This window comes from Acanthopagrus latus, chromosome 4 (assembly GCF_904848185.1).
Source record: "Acanthopagrus latus isolate v.2019 chromosome 4, fAcaLat1.1, whole genome shotgun sequence".
Lineage (NCBI taxonomy): Eukaryota > Metazoa > Chordata > Actinopteri > Spariformes > Sparidae > Acanthopagrus > Acanthopagrus latus.
Window position 1 is genome coordinate 28,234,262 of NC_051042.1, and position 20,819 is coordinate 28,255,080.

General features: G+C 42.5%; 1 protein-coding gene across 3 annotated transcripts in view; it reads right to left on the bottom strand.

Annotated features, from left to right (window-relative positions):
* Nucleotides 1–40: 40 nt before the first annotated feature.
* The window catches only part of LOC119017774 (ras-specific guanine nucleotide-releasing factor 1-like), a 29,808-nt gene continuing 9,029 nt past the window's right edge, over nt 41–20,819 (bottom strand). Inside the window, exons 3-28 of one of the 3 annotated variants that reach the window (XM_037094792.1) lie at nt 20,124–20,271; nt 19,248–19,340; nt 18,134–18,387; nt 17,911–17,990; nt 17,500–17,693; nt 16,111–16,220; nt 15,873–15,991; nt 15,007–15,167; nt 14,633–14,696; nt 13,426–13,568; nt 13,126–13,208; nt 12,044–12,292; nt 10,805–10,840; nt 9,038–9,411; nt 8,435–8,551; nt 6,168–6,338; nt 5,463–5,569; nt 5,245–5,357; nt 4,723–4,783; nt 4,447–4,553; nt 4,227–4,311; nt 3,894–4,091; nt 3,529–3,608; nt 3,296–3,413; nt 2,972–3,040; nt 41–2,527 (exon numbers count right to left, since the gene is read on the bottom strand). In XM_037094792.1, the coding sequence (XP_036950687.1) occupies nt 2,435–2,527; nt 2,972–3,040; nt 3,296–3,413; nt 3,529–3,608; nt 3,894–4,091; nt 4,227–4,311; nt 4,447–4,553; nt 4,723–4,783; nt 5,245–5,357; nt 5,463–5,569; nt 6,168–6,338; nt 8,435–8,551; nt 9,038–9,411; nt 10,805–10,840; nt 12,044–12,292; nt 13,126–13,208; nt 13,426–13,568; nt 14,633–14,696; nt 15,007–15,167; nt 15,873–15,991; nt 16,111–16,220; nt 17,500–17,693; nt 17,911–17,990; nt 18,134–18,387; nt 19,248–19,340; nt 20,124–20,271 (3,427 nt within the window). In that variant the 3' untranslated portion in view covers nt 41–2,434. Of the gene's footprint in view, nt 2,528–2,971; nt 3,041–3,295; nt 3,414–3,528; nt 3,609–3,893; nt 4,092–4,226; nt 4,312–4,446; nt 4,554–4,722; nt 4,784–5,244; nt 5,358–5,462; nt 5,570–6,167; nt 6,339–8,434; nt 8,552–9,037; nt 9,412–10,804; nt 10,908–12,043; nt 12,293–13,125; nt 13,209–13,425; nt 13,569–14,632; nt 14,697–15,006; nt 15,168–15,872; nt 15,992–16,110; nt 16,221–17,499; nt 17,694–17,910; nt 17,991–18,133; nt 18,388–19,247; nt 19,341–20,123; nt 20,272–20,819 lie in introns of those variants that run through there. The other 2 variants (XM_037094793.1, XM_037094794.1) reach the window with 2 other exon arrangements.

Genomic DNA, 20,819 nt, shown 5'->3' on the forward strand with positions numbered 1-20,819 from the left:
GATGATCTAACACAGGTCATTAACAAACATGACAGCCTTCTCCCCCTGAGAAAGAATAGATTTATTAACAAGAGGTAATCAGGAAAGAATACACTTTTATACAAAACTGGAAATACTACTCAAGCTGAAAGTTGAAATAGACTGAAAGATAGTTCTCATACCACTGGGTATTGCTCACTGCAAACATCTGATGTGCCTGTAAGAAGGGGTAAAGATCCATGTGCAAGGGTGGGGTTTAAATACAGTACACATACTGTTTCTAGATATAGGTTTGATTTGAACACGTGGAAGTGGTACATGCCTGCCACTTAAGCTTTAGGTTGTTGTTGTTGTTTTTTTTTTTCTATACAAAGCCTGTAAAAAATACCTATAAATATTCCAAGAACCAGCACGATATTACTACTGTATAGTTCCTGCTAACACGCCGTGAGTAGACAGGATACAGAATGTGTTACACTTATAAGTTGCTTTCAACGTTTGTTTTTTTTTAAAGTATCATACACAGCAAAAAGTTATTACAGAGTTGAACGATCATAAGGATAACACATTTCGAGGGATATGTTTTTGTTTTTTGTTTTTTAAACACATTGCACGTTAGGAAATGCATCAGACTGCCTGTACACGGTACTGTACACAGCAAATAGTTTTCTGCTTCATTGGCAAATTGTAGAACAAAATAGTTTACATACTTTTGTGGTATATAATCCATTTCATGGTTAAGGCAAACCCATAATGCACTGGCCAAAGAGGATTAACCGTAAAAACTATGCTCTTAGTGTCTGAGTGTAGAAGCTGGGAATTTAATCTTCCTGAAGTGGCTCAATATTGGTTACATCTGCTACATACACTGCCCGGTGCTGATAACTGTATATACATCATGTCGCCCACCAGGGGGAGTAAGGTGATGATAAGCGTAGAAACCCATTTCTCCGAACTGAAAACATGAATCCCAGCTCAGTCAGAAATCAGCAGGTAGTCTTTCATCAGTTCGCCTCCATCCTTGTCAGCAAGTGGCTACATAAAACATCAGAGCACATGATTCAACTTTTGCCACAACAGCAGTCCCACTTTTCACCTCCTGTATATCTAAAATTGAATAAAAATTGGTCTAAATGTTCAAATCTTAAAGGTATACTATGCAGGATTTTTAAAAAATAAAAAGAAGAAAAAAGTTGAGACCCAAACAAAGTTAATCTCTCACAATCATCATTGATGACCCACTAGAAGTTAGAGGTGTAACAGTACATCGATCTGGATCGATATATTGATTCAGGGATTAACAATCCAGTAGTATGGTTGCAAAGTGACAAACACCGATTTGTATGGCTGCCAATGTAAAGCTTCACCTTTATTTTGAAATTCCCATGACACATCTGCTTTCTAAACAGTGCTTGGATGAGGAAATTATTTACACCTGCGTTGGTAAAAAGTCAGCAGCCTGACAATATTTTGAAATCAGAGTTGATATAAACGTAACTGTTTGTGTTAAATGTGCAAATTATATCGTCTCCTATCGATAGTTGGCCCCTGTATCGAAATGATATCATGGCAGACTTTGTGACATCCGCAAGTATGATATCGTTGTCCAAAGAGTCGATATAACATCGTATCGTGATGAAACTTGCGATTTACACCCCTGCTGGAAGTGTGTGGTGGTGTCTGTATCTGCAGGGCTCCTACCCTCCATCTTTCTTTTCTTACTGTTCAGGTGGATTGTTAAGTCTCATTGCCAGATCATCAATTACAGTCCTTTTAAGTTTGCAAATCCTGCATAGTATACCTTTAAAGTTTAAATCCTTAAGATTTTCATGAAGTCAAACTCAATTTTTGATCCTATTACTGAATACATTTTTCTGCAGTAACCCTTCACTGTATGGACGCTCAGCGACTCAGTGTCCGACATTCACCCCCACTGCTGCTCCTGCAGCTTTTAATTCATGCAGCTAGCGGATTAGCAAATATTTGTATTCACTTTTAAGACGCTACACTTGAGGACAAACAGGCTGACGTGCTAATCAGGCAGGATGTTCGTACGGGGGCTTGTGTGAAAAGTGGGAGTTGATCATCAGGTGTCCAATGTGACCACCGTCGCTCATGAACGAGTCTTCTTCATACTGCACATGCCCATCAGGATACGACTAAAACCTCACGCCTGTATACTCTCTCATCTGTTTATTCTGTGGTTGAAAATAACTTTGTCGTAAAATGTTGTTTAAGACGATAGATAACATATAAATACTCTGTAACTATATAAATTAAACCTCTCTGGGCTTCTACTCAGTCTCTAATAACAATTATACACAACAAGTCCATTGGGGAGCACAAACTAGAAGGGCACAGCCTACTGTGTCTAATACAAATAATAGTGTATGTACATTATGATATATTGTTCCTGTACACTCCATGTGAGGGTTGAGAGAGAGAGAGATCCTCTTCATGATGACATTTTGGGCTCGATTCTCAGAGAGGCTTCATACAGGCTCTCCTCATCCAGCGCCGAACTGCAGTCCAGCAAGTACTTCGCAACCTAAAGTGATGACGAACACAGACAGAGCAGTTCTGTCAGTTCTGGTGACCCTTATTCACTTCTTTTTGTTTACAAATGGCAGATTTTTGCCTTTGTGATTTTGCTGAATATGGTTTGAAATGAGAGATGGTCTCAAAATGATCCAAAAATTTGCAACAAATTAAAGAAATGTAAAATTTAGATTGTGAAAAAAACTATTAATGCCATCAGAATAACATCCACTGAGAAAACATGATATCGCTCATCCTCTGCAATCATTGTCTAGTTACCAAAGAAAAATATTATTCCCCATTTCAACCTTTTAAGGTTAATAGATACCATAAATATGATATTTCTATACAACACAGTTCATTAGAAGAACTAGTAAAATAATCCCTCCAGACTACAACTGAAAGTCTGCTCAAATATAAAACACACATTAAAAGACAAATAAAATTATCTCACCTTTGGTTGATAATCAATCTTGTAAGCTGTTTGCTGAAACTGACGTATCTCTCTGATAATGTGAGATATCTGCGGACAAAGTCAATAAAATCATATAAAATTGAATCCACAATACTTGGTGCAGATGGAACAGATTTTTTTCTTCCAACTAAAATAACAAAATACATTAAAGGTACAAAATCCAAGAACTGACATGCAAATTGTTTTGCATATGAAATCGACAACTGGCCAATTCTTAAATCTTGCACCTTTAAGCGTTTTGAGACCAGAAACAATATAATGCGCATGTTGTTAAATGTGTATCAGTGCTCTGGTGTGTGTTACCATTCTCATCTTGGAGAAGTTGACCAGGTTGTCCTCGGTGTAGTTGGGTGTCCCCTCCTCGATGAAGGCCAGGTCAGTCAGGTACATTCCCAGGTAGGGAACACAGGGAGGGTCACAGCTGACAAGGCAGGTCAGATATGGAGATACATTACAGAAACATAAAGGAAAGTATATATACAACACCTCCATCACAACTAGTGAGAACAGGAAAGTGACAAACACGAGATACTGACTTCTTCAGAGCTTCTCTCAGGTTTTTGAATCGTCCCTCTGATGACACCAGCTTCTGTAACTTGTCGATCACAGTCTTGGTCTGGAAAATGGATCAAGGGCAAACTATAAATGCCAGCAACAAGAAATTTGATTGAAACCGTCTGCGCCTACATTACCCACAATGCATCTGAGCGACAAAAGGCTCCAATACCACAATTTTTACATATGATGTAGTTTTCCACAAGATCTTTAAACACACTTCCCTGTGTTCAAATGGTAGAGTTACCCTTAAGTGATGTAAAGGTGCCTGACACAACTGAACTGTAGTGATTCCTTGAAATAAAACCTGAAAATCTTCAATCAACATGTCCAAAGACACCGATACCTGCTTGGAGACTTTGAGCCAGGTCTTCTTGAGGCGGAAGATGGAGCTGCGGTTGAGAGAGGACGTGATCTCCAGCATGGCGTTGTAGTTGTGGAGGCAGCGGCAGATGTCGGCCACCGCCACCCACTTCTCGATCACCGCTACCCGCATGTTGACGTCGTCCCAGTGCAGGATCTCCGTGGCGATTCTGTTGCTGATCTGAGAGAATAGAGAAAAAAATGCAATTATCTATCTATCTATCTATCTATCTATCTATCTATCTATCTATCTATCTATCTATCTATCTATCTATCTATCTATCTATCTATCTATCTATCTATCTGTTTTACGTACATCGTTGAAATGCTTGGTTGTCTTCATGATGTACGGAGTTCTCTCGTTCTTGTCGTTCTTCATCCAGCCTTGACCAAAGAACTCCCTGCAGAAATAAGCATGTTTTTTTTTTTTTTCAAACGATCAATAAGAAAAACACACACCAACATCCGGTGCCTGCCTGCCTGCCTGCGTGTGTGTGTGTGTGTTTGCACACATGCATGTGCGTGCGTGTACTCACTCGTATGGGATGACCTTGAAGACCAGGTGGTCCAGCAGCGTGAGTTGCTCGGCTATCTCCAGGGCAGAGTGGCTCTCGAACGGCTCAGTCTTACAGTCCTCCATGGCCTGACACACACACACACACACACACACACACACACACACACACACACACACACACAATGAAAAGCATTTTAACAACTGAAGCGCAAATCATTTCTACAGTACACCAAATAATTTGAAGACAGAGTTTTTCTTTTAATACTGAAATAGGCTTTTGTATTCCGTCTCTCACCGTCTGTATGATCTCTTCCAGGGTGACCTGGTTGTCTCCAGGGTCCTCCTGGGTGAGAGTCCTACATGCAGAGAGAGAAAAGTGCCGTTATTTGACAGTTTTGTCCACAATTACCCTGACCTTAATAGACACAGAAGAGTGCCGGGCCTGACCTGGAACACTGGGTATTCATTTTTCTTTTTTGCTCATTTTTGGGTTAAGGACACATTTGACGTCATCTCCACAGGCTGCTAGGTTGTTAGAACACCCTCAGCGAATCTCCCTTTCAATAAAGTTATCTATGCTGCTCATAAAAAAGGGTGAGGAGTGTTTTCTTTCTGTAGCGCCTCTAAATTGTGGCTCTGTAAATTTAGGCCAGAGCAGAGGTCGGTGTATCGTACCTCCAGTTCTCCAGTTGTCATCAACCATGGCTACAATTGTTGGCATCATAAATACAGTTGCAGGAACTTTTTTTTTTCAACAGGCTGCTGACAAATACATCTGTCATATGACTGCGTGTGTGACGATACAAGGAAACCCGACCTGATAATATTTGCAGCTGCCTTTCTTTCCTGTGTCAGGAGCTCTGGGTCATGCATCACCTCCTCCAGGAAGCCAATTACTCGCATCTTCAGCTCTGTGTTCAGCTCAAAGTCCTGAGGAGCAACAAGCAGAGTCATTACAGAAGTTTGTTTTTTCTTTTCAAAAGACACAGACGGACGGAGAGAAACAACAAATAGCAGGAAAAGGTTGAAGTGTACCTGCGAGTGTTTGGAGACCCAGTGACGCAGCACATTCAGGACTCTGTTGGTTGCGGCTCTTCGGATGACAAATTCTTTGTCTCCGTTCCGCTGGTCTGTTGGAAAACCTGGAGGCAGGTTTAACAAAGTTACACTCAGACGGAGCTCCAACATCACAGAGCACCCAGATATGTGATGCTGGTAGCTTGACCCTCAGACTCATGTTTTCTTTCATGTTTTGTTATTTTAGATATGAAACTGCATTTATTGAGTGCTGCTGAGGTTCTGACCAGAGCAATTTTATATTCCCCTGATTCGTTTCTTTCTTTGAGAAATTTAAGTCAGGGAATGTTTTTCTAATGTCATGTGGTGTACATATATATACATATATATATATATAAAGGTTGCTTAAATAATGGTATTAAATGGACAGAGGACTATAATAAGTTTGGACGCCCCCTGGTGGTCATGCATCCACTGTTTCAGCTTTGGACCAGTGAGGACTTCACCTGATTTATGTCACAATCTTTTCCCAGAATTTTGTTCTAACAACCATTATAGCAGTTTACTGTTTTTACAAAATCATCAACAATAAATCAGTTTCAATTTCGATCATACTAGATTTTAGCCTCTGATTCTGTATTCAGATTCCCTTTAATTTCCAGCTTCCAGATATTCCCCAAAAAGCCTCTCTGTTGGTCAACACGTCCCCCTCATGCGACGTACCTGTGCTGGCGAGCGACATACGGCGATACTTCTCCTTGGTCGGAGTGCCTTCATTGGCACCGGCGGTGGCGATGGCGAAGGCTGAGGCGGCAGAAAGGGCACTGCGGTTATTGTCCAGCTCCCGGCAAGATGACACCACCATGCCATTGTTGAAGGAGAACAGGGAAAACTCTGCAGGGAAGGGAAACACGAGAGATTTAAAGATTGAAATCCATAATCACTCTCTACTGAATCACTGAAACGAGAACATGTCTTATTTTCTGACATACACAAATATCACAACCCTTCTCGCTGTACAGGATTAGGCTGAAAGGGGAAATCAGTTCGGTGATTAAAAACATGGTTAGACTATCTGTGTATAATCTAAGTTGCTGACCAGCGGAGGGCAACGGAGAGCTAAAACCGAGCGAGCACAGTGTGTCCTGCAGCTCGTGCAGTGACGGTGTACACTCCGCTGTCTCTGCCTCCCTCCCTTCCTCCCTGCCTTCCTCCGTTCAGCCGGGGGCGGTATAGAAGAACATGCACATCGTTGCTAAGGTACAAGGTTTCCTTCCACCTACTCACACAAGGCACTGGCTTCCCTTGTATCCAGCACCGTGGGAAGAGAACACACTGGGGATGAATTGTGCCTGACTACCTACGGGGTGGATGCTCCCTCTCTGTGCAGTACGGGGAGGGCCGGGAGGCTGTGGGTGGTTTTTATCAAGACCTTATTTGGCTACAGTTACGTTTGTCATTTTCCGAAAAAAAAAAAAAAAAAAGTTTTCTATACAGTCTGCTGTGGCAGGGTTTAATTAGCTCTGTGATGTACTCATCTCATCTCAACGTCTTCGCACTTCTCACATGCACAATGTGATGCTGCTCAATGGTAAAAATGGATCTGATGGTTAAAATCGCACTAATGTCTAAAACACTGATACTATTGATTCAAAGTGAAAAATTTCATTTGTCCCTGATACGTACCTACATCTATTGAGACAGCTGCCAGTATCCACTGCTTTTTCTACACATTAAGTAACGGCAGATGAAATGTTCATGTGATTCATGAAAACAACACTTTGACAAATTGTGAATTGCGCTTCCTGTTACTTCTGTTTTTGTCAAGGAGTAAAACATATGAATACCACTCTCATGCCTGTGCTGTAAATATCTACCAGCAGCCCGCAGCCGAGCTTAGGTGAGCACAAAGATTGGAAAAACGGGGAAAATAGTGCGACTGAAATGTGAAAAAAAATTTGCGTACCAGCACCTCTGCAAGTTATTCTTGGTTTTTATGGCGGCGGTTTGTGCCAAAACTTTTCCTGGCGGTGCACAATACCTTCCTTGAGTCATTGCTGGTGGCTGCTTGCCAAGGAACAGTCGAGCACATAACCCCCATAAAACCAAAATCTCTCATTTTAATACTTTGTTTTGTAGACAAATGAAACAAATGCAATCTAATTGTTAATTTCTGGGCTTTAGACCTGCTAGTATGTGTATTTTTTTACCTTAAGAAAGAGCCAGGCAAGCTTTTTACCTCATTTCCAGTCCTGGCCCTGGGTCATTCAAGGGCCAACAAGGGCCCAAAAGGCTCCTCTAACCCTTAAAGTAATCTGCTGGGGGGCCCTTCAGAGATCACTTTGTCTTGCTAACGGGCAAGACTATTGGTTTCCCTGCTCAATGAATAAGAGTATTTCTGAAAATCTCTAATAATTATCGTAAGCCTGATTGTTCTTTGTAGCCACTGCTGACTCAGTCAGGAAATATCCCGGTGTCCATTGATCTGAAGGCCAACTGGTCTTTCACTGGACAATCCATCTCTTAAAATCCGCTTTTATTTCAGTTTAACTGCTCATTTCATATTCCCTGGTTTTCTGACAAGTGAAGTCATGAAATCTGCCAGTTGGAATGATTCATTCAAGTGCTCACAGAGGGTGTAACACAAGAAAAGCAGGCCTGTTAAATGTGCTTCATGTTACCAATAGCTTTTGTTAGTGACATGATCTATTATTATTGATTTTATTTTGTCATGTTTGCCTTCGCCAAGACGCCCCGCTGGCAAGTACTGTATGTCACTCGCAGCGAGTGCTAAGCTGCTCTAGTTTGCCAACTCTTACATTCTCGCCAATTACTTAACAATCCTGCCAACTCATTTGTTTTTATAACTGGTGGACTGGGATTCAAAAGTAGCACACAAGATGTTCTAAAAGGGTCCCAGATATAAAACAGCCGAAACAGGACAACACCGGGTCCAAACACAATAACGGAGAGACAAATTCAGACCGTACCAGAGTTTTTGGACTTGACGTTCTTGGGTGTTGATGGTGACTTGGGAGGAGACATTTCTGCTTCTGTTTCGTCACTCTGAGCTGGGTCCTCATCGCCTTCCTCTCTCACCGACAGATCTGGAGAAAAAAAAGAAAGTGTTGGGCTGAGTGAGCTGGGAGAGGGCAACAACAGGTTTATGTGTTTATAGCTGAAAATCTTGGATTTTAAAGGGTGATTTCACCCAAAACTGAAAATGTGACCAGTCCCCCCCCCCCCCCTTGTGAATGGAAAGTTAGGTAACAATTTGTAATCTCCAAAACATTTCTGGAGCATCACAGCAAAACAGCGTAGAAACAACCAAAGCAGATGATTTTGGGTGAACTTATCCTTTAAGTATCCTTTAAAAACCACATGTCCACTTGGTTGTGTTTATGTTTAAAGGAGCTGAATGTTTTTTTTCCTTTCACACCTGCAAAATGTGCATCTGTACCACTAAACAGCCTTCTTGGTTTAGAAAGTAAAAGTTGCTCTAGTATGAGTATACCGTCGAAATATAAGGATACCAGTAGAGAGTACTAAAATGCACATGAACTGAGCAAATTCCCCCGGACTGTGATTCTGACCTTGCTTGTTGGGGGCAGACTCCTCAGTCTTGCCTTCAGATTTGGCCTCTCCATCGTCTGAGATTTTGCTGGCCATGGTGCTGGACACATAGAGCTTGTTGATGTCGAGGGTAGTCTTACTGAAGGGTGACATGGTGGAGTGCATGCTTGCATAGCCATTGGGAGAACAGCTGAGCGCAGCCAGGTCCAGGGCTTTGCCCCCCGTGATGATGGGGATGTTGAGCGAGAGCTTGCGACGGCGGTTGGGCGAGGACGTCTTGGTGATGGAGAGGGGAGGAGGGGAGGAGAACTTGCGGCTGGCACGCGGTGACGTGGGTGGCTCGCCGTAGAGGAGTTTGTTGTTCTGGCCGCTGGCGAAGAAGAGCTCCAAAGAACTGCAGAAAAAGGAGAAGGAAGAAAGAGAGGACGAGTGAGAAAGACAGAAGCGCATCTTTCACTGCTATAACCAACACTTTTGGGGTAATTATTCCCTGTGACCTGAATAGCAGAGAGTGCAGAGGGGAGAAATGGAGATAATGGGTGTTCATGGTGCACTTGGTGTCTGTACACAGTAGCAGAGAGGGAACACATTAACCACAGGGCTCTTCGGGAGCTCCTGCCTCTTTTATTTAAGCTACATTGTTTAAGACAGCATCCTCCTTGCACTGAGAGCCACCCCCTCTGAAGGCCTATAAATAGCATGTCAAGTGACAGTGTGGGAGGCACGGGTGCTGCCAACAGCAACCAGCCCAGGGGAGGCCCATAGAGACACGGGGAGAGAGAAACAGAGAGAAAAGGGGAGCCAGATAGAAACGGAGAGGGAAAGTGGGAGAAAGAGACAGAGGTGCAGTGCAGAAAAAAGAAGGAGAAAAAAAACGCAGGGGCATAAACAGCAAGACTGAGAGGGAGGGGGCGAGAGAGGAGCAACATAGTGGATATGGATTCCACCACAGCGAAGGCTGCTGGCTGGGAGTGGGCGAATGGGAAGCCTCCAGCCCTCGATGGTGTTATAGCTGCAGCCATGTTGTGTCTCCTCGCCTAAATTTGCAAAACAATTGAAGAAAGGGGAGATGAGGGGGCAAAGATATGAAAGAGGGAAGGAAGAGTAGAGGAAAAGGAGAGGTAGAGAAGGGGTGAGTCAAAAACTAAATGAAAAAGGCAAAGCAAAGCGAACAGGAAAAGTGGAGAGTCAAGAGAGGACACAAGTGAAGCAGGAAAGAGGAATGACAAGAGGAGGTAATTTAGCAGGAGAAGAGAGGGGAGTGAGACAAAAAGAAGGGAGGGAGGGAGGCAGAGAAGAGGAGAGGAGAGGAGAAGAGAGCAGGGTCTGGGTGCAAAACACCACCATCAATATTTAATACCATAGAGTCGCTGCAGATGATGGGAGAAAGGGAGAGAAAGAGGGAGGGAGGGAGGGAGGGAGGAGATGAGGAGAGAGGGAGAGGGTGGGGTCCTGCAGCAGAGTGAAGGGTTGCCATGGTGACAGCGCAGCGGAGAGAAGAACGGTCAGACTTGTGGAAAGAAAAATAAAAGTGAGAGAACGGAAAAGGGTAAAGAGAGGAACGAGGGAGAGAAGAGGAGGGGTTGGGGAGAGGTGGGCGGACGCAGGACCCAATTAACTGTGATGGCGGACAGAAGACAGAGGGGTGGACGTGTCGGTGTGACCTCTCGCTGCCTCCCCCCCCGGTCCCCTTCTCACCTGGACTAGGCCATGAAAGCATTGATGGGCTGCTTATAGACAGTCCACGTGAGAGCAAAGACGAATCCAGACACCGGGGGAAGTCCCACCTTTTCACTGCACCATTACAGCGCTGTTGCTGCATCCTCAGGAGAAAATGTGTGAAAACGATCAAACTTTGTTCCTCTTCCAGTCGTCACAACACACAGAGATCTGCCTCGGAGAGATTAATGCGATAAACTATCTTAGCTCTGCTGTTTGAAGTCGTGCATTTTGACTTGGACAGAAAATGTTAAAACACCCTCTAAAATAACTTACATATGCATAATTGTCCTTGATGCTTGAAAGGTGCAATACAAATAAACTCGCCATCCATGTCTTCACAATATCCAATATTCATGCAGTTGTTGAGTGATGCACCCAGAATTTGATCGCATCTATTATCCTCTGTGCTAAGATAGTTACACGATGTTGGTTTACTGTAACAAGACTATGAGGATGTTCAGACCTGGAATTATTATCCCTCCTGAGTGATCTGATCGAAATCTTTGACTACACATCACATCTTTTTTACACATAGAAAGATAGAACTTAAGCTAAAGCATTAGCTGAATTTACCAGAAGGTTTAGGGATTTGTCAAAGACAACATTTCACAATGTTTATTAAGTTTCTCTGAAACCTCACAAAACTGGGGGACTTTTAATGGAGACTGGAGACTTTCTCTACAGGCGAGGAAAAGGGTAAAACCTGTTGAGTTTGATAAAACAGGTGCTATAAGCTGGCAGGTAAGACGCTCGTTGACTGGTACAGAAATACAGCTAAGGCTGATTGAAATGTCTCTAGTTTTCAGTATGGTTATTTACATTTTGTGCAGATGATGGTGAATCAATATGATTCATCATCTGGGGACCATGCATGTAAGAGAAAAGATTTTTAATTCTGGATGAAGGTGGTGGACCGAAGAAGTGAACCAGTAGCATGGAAACACAAGTCACATACCAAAGTACAAATGCTGGCATTCAGACAAATATGACCCATTTTGAACTACAGCTGCAGACATTCCCAGAATCCACAGGTGTGGAGTCAAAATAATGAATGCCGGAAGTATGAGGACAAAAAAATTAAATCTCGGTGCAATAAATCACCAAACAAATAAAACGATGTGCACACAAGAGTCAGCAGAACAAGACATTGAATGTTAGATTCACAACAGCTACTGACATCTTCAACCACTCTCTGTTACCCTCAACCTCAATCTCAACCTCAATCTGGTTAGTACGGACAATCTCGTACCAGTGAGCTTTTAAAATCCCAAATTAAACCTCTTGGAATCAGCTAACTCACTCACCGAGCAGGGATGGCACTGATGGGCTTCTTGTAGATGGTGATGAGCTTGTCCAGAACGACGTCTGCACTGGTGAAGACGCGGTATGAGTGGAGGAAGGTGTTCAGGAAGTCGATGGAGAGGAAGCGCAAGTCGGTCAGCCTCTCCAGCAAGCGCTCCACGCTGGCGTAGCGGATCTGCAGCACCTTGCAGGAGTTCATCATCTTGCTGAAGCGGATGTCGACATCGTCGCAGTACAAGCTGGTGTCCGACCTGCGTTGGAGTTCAAATGAGGTTAGGAATGTTTGTCGCAGGGATTTAACTCCCAGTACTTATGCAGCCTTCCAGTTTCTATACTGCTGTGGTCATGTGTGGGGTAGTGAGCAGGGCATTAAAGCAGATCGCCAGAATACACATGTAAAATATGTAAACTCCATTAATGCTCTGCAAAACACAATACCAGCCTCCGAACAGGTTGCACAACCTCTATAACTTTACTAAAAACTGATGCAGACTCTCTGGTAAGTCTTCTCACTGGCCTCTACAGGCTGTAAATGAATCAGGGAATCTCCAGGCTGGAAAGAGAACACTGAATCATTCAGGCCTCTTGAACAATGCAGAAGATTGTAGACACATATTGTGTGAGGGTCACTGTTGACTTACGTTCAGGGGGCAAATATTTTCTAATAAAGGCAGAAGAGTACACACACATGCAGAAGGAGACTTTTAATTTCTTGTGCTACTACTCTAACATTTGGTTTGTGTGCCTTGCAAGGGTTGTTGAGACTTGGTTTAGGTGCTACAGGTCGAATTAGGCCATAGTGTCATCAAGGGTCTTGAGGTAAACGCATGTATTTTTTCATGTATTAATCATATATCTATTTTTACGATATCCAGGATCAATTCTTTTATTTCTGAATTTCTGAATAATTTAGTTCCTTAGCTCGATGCTAACAGATAATAGGAATGTGCTAACATAAATTAGCATCTAGTGTTAAAAAAGCAACCAAAAATCACATTAAATGATAATACTGAATCCCAAAACTTCGTCAATACCAGTTATGCATGTATACTGTTTGTGTATTCCAGCACGGTGTCCAACTCACTTGATCATCTGTGGCACAGAGACTTTACTGTTTTCCTCGAAGGCGTTCATCATCAGACCATTGCAGCGGATGTTGTCAATGCACTGTTAAGGAAAGGGAAGCAGAGAAAAGGTGTAACAATCCATTGTTTCTGCTCCTGATGATCAGAAGCAACAATGTGTTCCTGCTTTAATCATTGTGATGGCCACGTTCTGTCCTACAGTAGATGTAGATTTGATGTTTCAGTGCTGGCCTTTAGTAAGTATCAGATATTTGCTCTAAACTGATACACAAACTCTTCCTCATCTAACGAAACATTACCTGGCTGATGTCGCTTGTCCACGCCGATTTCTCCTGACGGGATGAAGCCACCAGGATGACCGTGTAAGGCTGGACATCTTTGGGCTCCACCATCACTTTGAAGTCCAGGTGCTCCGTGTCCTGGCCGCTCCGCTCCCCTTTGGCTGCAAGGCACAAATTCAACAAACCTTCATTTTACGATGGCAGGGGAAAAATTCATTCACAGAGAGAAAAGACCAGAATAAAAAAGAGCAAAGAAGAAAAACTGAGGTGACAAATGTAATTTTGAGCCACATTTATAAAACAAAACATGGAATTATTTATTGATTCATATGTTTAGAAACAACAAATCATCTCAATGTCGGAAGTTCCTCAAAACTGAAAACTGAAAAAAATCCGTCTCATGAGAGTCCTGCCTGATGAGTTACTGTAGAACGAAGGAGAAATCATCAAGGAGTTGTGTAACAGGGAGTCCTGCTGTGCTTTTTCAGATGGTGTTGCCAATACTCAGACACATTCTAGATATTACCCAACCAGCTCAACATTAAAAATAAAAGTGTTGTGATCGGTAAAGCCTTCCATACCGAGCCAAAGCCAACTGATTCTTACCAGTATCTACCACAAAAACACCCTGCCTTTACACTGTATGAAAGCCTTCTGAAGATTAAATCCCGACATTCATGTGAAGGCAGCGGCAGATGTGTGTTTACCATCCGCAACCTCCAGTTTGTAAAGTGTGGCATGAAAGCACAGCAGTATCATCCACAATGATGCGGTTACCTCGAATAAATCACGTGCAAACCAACGTCAGTACTTATGACCGCGCTTGTTTTGGTTGAGTTTAGTGGTAAAATGTCACATTACAACTTTTTTTTGCTGCTTAATACAAAAAGAAAAAAACTCTCACAGCTCTACTTTCAGTGACTAATCGACTGTACAAGAGAAGTCTGTCTGATATTACATAATCTAGTGGGGAGTTTGTTGCTTTTAAGTGACATGCGGTCTCTGCGAAACACCAGTCACCAACTGTAAAATTCACCCCAACCATTTCAAAATAATCAAATATCTCCAAAAACAGCTATTTAAATTATCTGCAATAAATATATCGGTGTCATGTCACTTTTTTCCAATATCATGCAGCCCTGCTCTGTATACTATACATATATATTCCCACATATAGGCCTACAAGTCAAGAAAACATTTGAATATACTGTCTGTAGTAACTTACACTCGTCATCTGTCCCCTCTGGCTCCTCCATCAGTGTGCTGTCTATGAGAGAGACCACTCCGTTCTGTGACGGGGGTGAAAGGTCACAAACAGCATGTCACCAGCTTGTAGACAGTGCAGGCGTCTGGATAGTTCTCTAATAAAATCTGGGTCAATGTTGTGGTTATAACAGTTGCTAAACACACAGTGTAATCAAGAACATGTTCTTGAGAAAGGAAAAGAAAATAACTGACAAGACTTCCTGCTTCTTTGGCGATAGATATTCATAAGTCTTAATTGAACTATTGGTTTAATTGTTTATTATCAGGTTTACCATAATCAATTGTGTTGTAATTTTTTAATATCAGGTCCTCTTGATTACAATCCTGTCGTACCTTAGTGATGTGAAGTTTTCCCCCGGAGCCGCGGGTACAGATGATGAGATGTTTGGAGAAGAGGAAGCACTGTCTCTCTCCTTCTTTCTTCAGAGACAGAGAGCCCAGTCGACCTCTCGTGATCTTCCCTTTCTCGCTCATAGGCACCTGGATCAGGGAGCCTGTGGAGTGTCAGTCACACAAACACAAACACAGATGAGATATGCAAACACAAATCAGACTTCTGATACTGACACTGACATACATTCGCCTTCTAATTGGTGCCTTTCACAGTAATGAGTCAACGGTAATCCCTCAACATGTGTGGACAGTTAAAGGACTGTACATTTTGAATGTACATTTATTTGTGTAAATACTCAAGCTCCTGTTGTTTGTAGTTTGCAGTAAAGTATATAGCAGGCATGCATTTGTGCGTCAGTAATCAATTCTTTTGTTCGCGTGTCTGCAGGGACGGAGGAAGGTGCTAATATCTGGGTTAGATCACATGTGATGCATCACAACAGGAGAGATGTGAGAGGACGGTGTTTTTTTAATGTATTCTGAAGGTAATATCTGACATCAGTGGATGTTAGTCAAGAGTAAAAAAAGTAAAGTAACAACTTATGTAATTACATTTTCAATGAGTAATGTGTGATAGGTGTCGTAATTGATTACAGTTGTCAAGTAGATTGCCTGATGCTGGTTGTGTGACCCTTGTTTTAGGCAGCGTGGGTTCAGATCGTGAGGCGTTCATGTCCTACAACCTTTACTCTTGATTGTGTTTGATGTTTTTACTCAATATACAACTCAATGTTCAGAACTTAAATATCATTGGGCATTTGTGTTGGTGCCGTCAGTGTTTTAATGTGGCCACGACACAAACTTACCTTGCCTGACGAACGTCTGACTGGTGTCCAGCAGCACTTCACAACCCTCCACGATCATCCGCTCGATAGCCAAGTTCTTCCTGATGTTCTCAGTCTCACTCACCTCGTCGTGCATGATTCTGGAAGGACAAAAAAACAACTCATATATAAATCCAGATACTTCACAGACTCACACGACATGTTTAGCTGTCAGTCAGAGTTTTTCATTTTCAGTTGATCGATCGGCTGATTGATCTACCTGGAGAGTTCCTCCAGTTTTGACTTGGCGTAGTCCAAACTGTTTCTCTCCACATGCTCATGCGGGGTGTGAGCCAGCAACTCATGCAGCGTCAGGATGTAACGAGGAATCTGAGGGAGAAACAGAGACACACGTTTGAACCACTTATTGAAATGAGTGTCTTCAGTCCTTTTGTGTTAATACACACGCAGACACTTGAAAGTTCGAGAGATTCAAAGCTGTTTAGACAGCAGGGTCAAGCATCTTGACTCGAACGGCCTTCGACTGGTAATGACTCGGACAGTCATGAAGCCCGTCCACAGTCTGTCTGAGGAGCATAAAGATCAAATGTGTCTTTTGTTCACGTTCAGTTGAAACATTTAACATATAAATATTCCATGAAACACTACTCTTCGCTTTATCTGCGTCATTGTTCTGTTGTTGAAAAGGCTTTGAAAACCTCAGACCAATTGAGTGTGTTTAACAGGTAAACACAGATTGTTTTGACTTCTACAGCTCTACTTTAAAATATCACAGGTAACATCTCACAATGGTCCAATTTTTAAAAACACAATCAACAGATGTCATTTTTTTTTTTTTTTTTTTTTTACTTATATGCCATTTTCCGGAAATCACTGGCTTTTAGACCAAACCAGAATGAATGTGTCAAACTTTTAAAGATCCTGAAGCATGCTGCATAAAAACAACAAACAAACACAAATGAAATTAAGAGCTATACCGCTGTGATGCTCTTTATCAAAGTCTAACTCACAGGTGACCTATGACAGGCAACACATTGTGAGTTTGACTCATAATTCCACTATAGATTATTTGGCACTTATCCATTTTACATGACATTACATTACACTTGTTGGTTAAACTGTGATACTGTCTCTTTAATGCCCCCCTTCCTGAATACCCAGTCTGCTCTGATTGGTCATCTCACACACGCCTGTGCCAGCACCACTAACAACAACAGAGCAGCTGTGCCAAATGACTTCCCACGTGCCAACCTGATCACTAGGCATTAATTATGCAAATGTTTCACTCTGTGACGTAGCACAGCGTGATGTCACAACGTCACAGAACTAAAGGAGGGACTACTGATGAGGCGTTCAGTGTTTTCTGTTGGAGAGAGGAGCTGCCGTTGATGCAGACTTTAACCTTTTGAACTTTCAAGGTCTTTGACATACATTAGCTCATATATAAGATACTGCAGGGAAAGTTTAAACAATGCCTATGAACATATTTGGGAATTTAAAAAACAAGAAAAAGGAGGGCAGTATTTGAATACGCACTGAAAAACATGTACTTTACAGGCTGAACAAATGCCACAGACTAGGTTATAAAACTATGTGTGAATTGTGTAATAACACTCGAGTCATCTCCAGTGTTACCGTTTTGCTTTACCTGAAACATCGGGTAGGTGAGAAATGTCTCCAGCGTCCTCTCCTCACAGTCGGGCTTGGCCTCATACTGCTTGAGCAGCTTGTCGAAGTCTCGGTTCTGTTTGCAGTGAGCCAGGATCTGCAGGCTGTACTGGTGGTTCCTCACAAACTCCTGGTAGATGTTCAGCATTGGCAGCAAGATGTCGAACAGGTCAGCTGGAACGAGAGGACGACATTTTAAGGAATATTTACGTTTCATTAAATTCGTTCATACAGTACTTTTCGTGTGCATTGATCTTAAAATATTTTATCAAACAAATATAACATATGAAGACAAAAACAACCAAGGAGTGTGAGGTAATACAGGGTCCCCAAACAATACTACTATTTTGAACTTTATGGATGACTGAGGCGTCGTCGCTGTCTCTCTTACCCAGCACCAGTGTCGGCCAACTGGCTATCCTGGCCTTGAGTCCCTGGTAGAAGATCTGATGGAGGAACATGATGGTCTCACTAATAAAACAAATAAGCAAAATGGCGGTCATGAGCGATTGTCTCTTTCTCTCTCCCTCTCTCCTGTTCACAAGTGTTGGCTGCTCCCACTGTGCCGAGTCACACCACTATCACAACCAGTCTCCAGTCTCACCACCAGCCACCTGTTAAGAAAGATGCTGCTGACATCGTCGTGGGTGATGGGCGGCTTCTTGGAGCTGGCGGCCATGCGGAGCGGCCGCAGGAAGTTGTTGACCAGGATGTGGAGCTGCTGGACGTACTCGGCCTCGGCCTCCAGCATGCTGAACACCACCTGGTTCCTCTTCCGCATGCTTTCGGCGTGAGGGGAACGGATGTAGTCCTGGATGATGGTTTTCCACTTTCTGCGGCAAATCCAGCCTCGCAGGAAACTCTGGACCTGCGATTACAAAGGTTAGCAAACAAAAGTTATGCTAATTCAGCTGTATTATCTTTGTGTATTTGTCAGCATGCTGGCATATTTTCTGAGTTACCAGTGGGCTCAAGAAATGTTTTACTGTTGTCAAACAGGGGCTTACAGGTTGTCAAATGTGCTGTTTTTATTTGAAAATTCCTCTGGATTTTCCCAGTCTGTTAAATTACTGATCAATCAAGGAGCTGAGAATCGATAAAGATTTGTCATATTCTCTACATTTATGCAACTCACAACCTGTTATATATGGCCATACAACTGTTCAACTGTAAGCTCAGTTTTAGTCTCCAGCAACCCTCTCCCTCTTTAGTTAATAGATGCTCCAGCTAGTTGCTAACCCCTGCTAAACCCTTTCCACAAGCAGACATTTTCACCACATTTGGAATTTATATCATTAGAAAGTGAACCGAAGCAGAAAAGTTATGAGCATGTAAAACCTAAACACTGACCTCAAAGACACTAAAATGCTTTATTGAGCTGAATCTGGTGATAATCATCTGTCGTTTCATCGCCACAGCCTTAAATTAAGGGGCTTTCCAAAACTTCCCAAACTCCAGGCATTATTAATGAGGCAGCAGGTTCAGTAGAGCTGAGGACAGAGCACACTGGTGGATGAGGTGCTCCCTGCTATATATGCGAGTGTGAGCTTCCCTGAACAAATGAAGGTTAAAAATAAAACCTGCAGGTGCCTGGAGATGATGTAGTGTTTTAAAACAGCTGTTTCAGGAACTATACGTATCAAACTCTTCCTATAGTCTTTTTTTTCTTAAGGTTTACTCTCTGCATTACTTCAGTTTTTCTTGACGAGAAAACTGTAAAGATCTCACCTTCTTGATCTTCTTGATCTCCGTGTCATCTTCACTGGGAGGTACCTCTGGATTTGACTGGATCTTCTCATTGTCCTTGAGCAGCCCAGCGATCTGAAATTCAACACAAATCAGACATTGCATTGGCTGAGTGGGTTCATACTGTGTGCAGCTGAAATCCTACTCGTGAACTTGGTCACGTCTAACTATCTCTCTCTCTCTCTATGTTTTATTATGATCGTGAATGTCTTATTCAATGTTTTTATTTGTTTTTTTTGTTTGACTTCGTTACCATCCATTAGCTGTTAAGACTTTGTAAACAAACTGTACCAGCTGCATCAAAATGTTTCCTTTCAATACTGTTTCATTTTCATCATGAAACGACGTATGAATAAGAACAGACGTCCTTTTATTAAAGCACTTACATTTAATAAAACGACCCAAAATCCATTACTACGACACGTTTTAGCCATGAAAAGTGAGACGGTTGATTATCATTTTTGGTGCGGACTAGCAGCATCCCCTACAATGGAAGCCGATTCATGCATATTGAAAACATCCAATTGAAATGGAGCTATCCATTAGCACATTAAAGAGAAATGCATTTGATCTAGTTTAGACTGAATAATGAGAATACAAAACACTCGACAGTGCTGCAGAGTCTCTAACAAGGACATCCCGGGGGCGCCGCAAGCTGCGACGCTCGCCGTGAACTCACAGAACTGTGGTTTGTAATCTGGGTCGTGACCTTTGTCCTACGCCCCCATTTCTGTCTTTAAACAATGTGCCCGACCACTTTCACGTCCATCTTTTCACTCTCCGTCTCCACTGAGTGCCGCGCAGTAAGACAAAACACACACACAGGTATTACTAGAATGAAATTTCATGGCGAGTTACCTCTGATTTTAGCCGCTCTATCTCGATTTCCCCATCCTCTATCTGTTGTCGAAGTTGCTTGGCAACCGTTTTCTCCGTCTCCACTATTTGGAGTAGATGGAGATACTTCTGCATGAGGGTCTCATGCTCTGTAGCCAGGTTCCTGTAACTAAACACACACACGGACACTGTAAGGACCTCATTAACGCATGTTTCATGGGCTCTCCATGGATTTATCAAAGCACAAGCAGACCTCTGTTCAGCATGTGTTTGAACCGCGGACCCAACGTCCGCTCAGAGCGCAGGCACTTATGCAACCGATCCTACAAATACTTTGCAGGCTTAGCAAACCACGTGCAAAGGTTGTTTCTGCAAGAGCTGTAATTCTGTACATTGTCCAGTTCAACAAAGAGTCGTAGTCTGATTTGATTCAACAAAGCAAAACTGCTTGTCAAACTGGAATTCTTCTCACAGAAATAAGTGCTGAAAAAGAAATCAGAGCATCAGAATATTAAAAAAAAGCAATATGATTATATGTAAATACAGATTTTTCATTGCCTTGTTGTGTATTACATGCTCACAGGTCAACTTACCCCTGTACAGTAAGTGCTGCTGCCTCAACTGAGCGCTAATCAATGTAATCTTCAATGAGTCTAATCAATTGACCTTTCGCCATACAAATGCTCACTGCTGACATTTACAGTGATTGTATTGCTC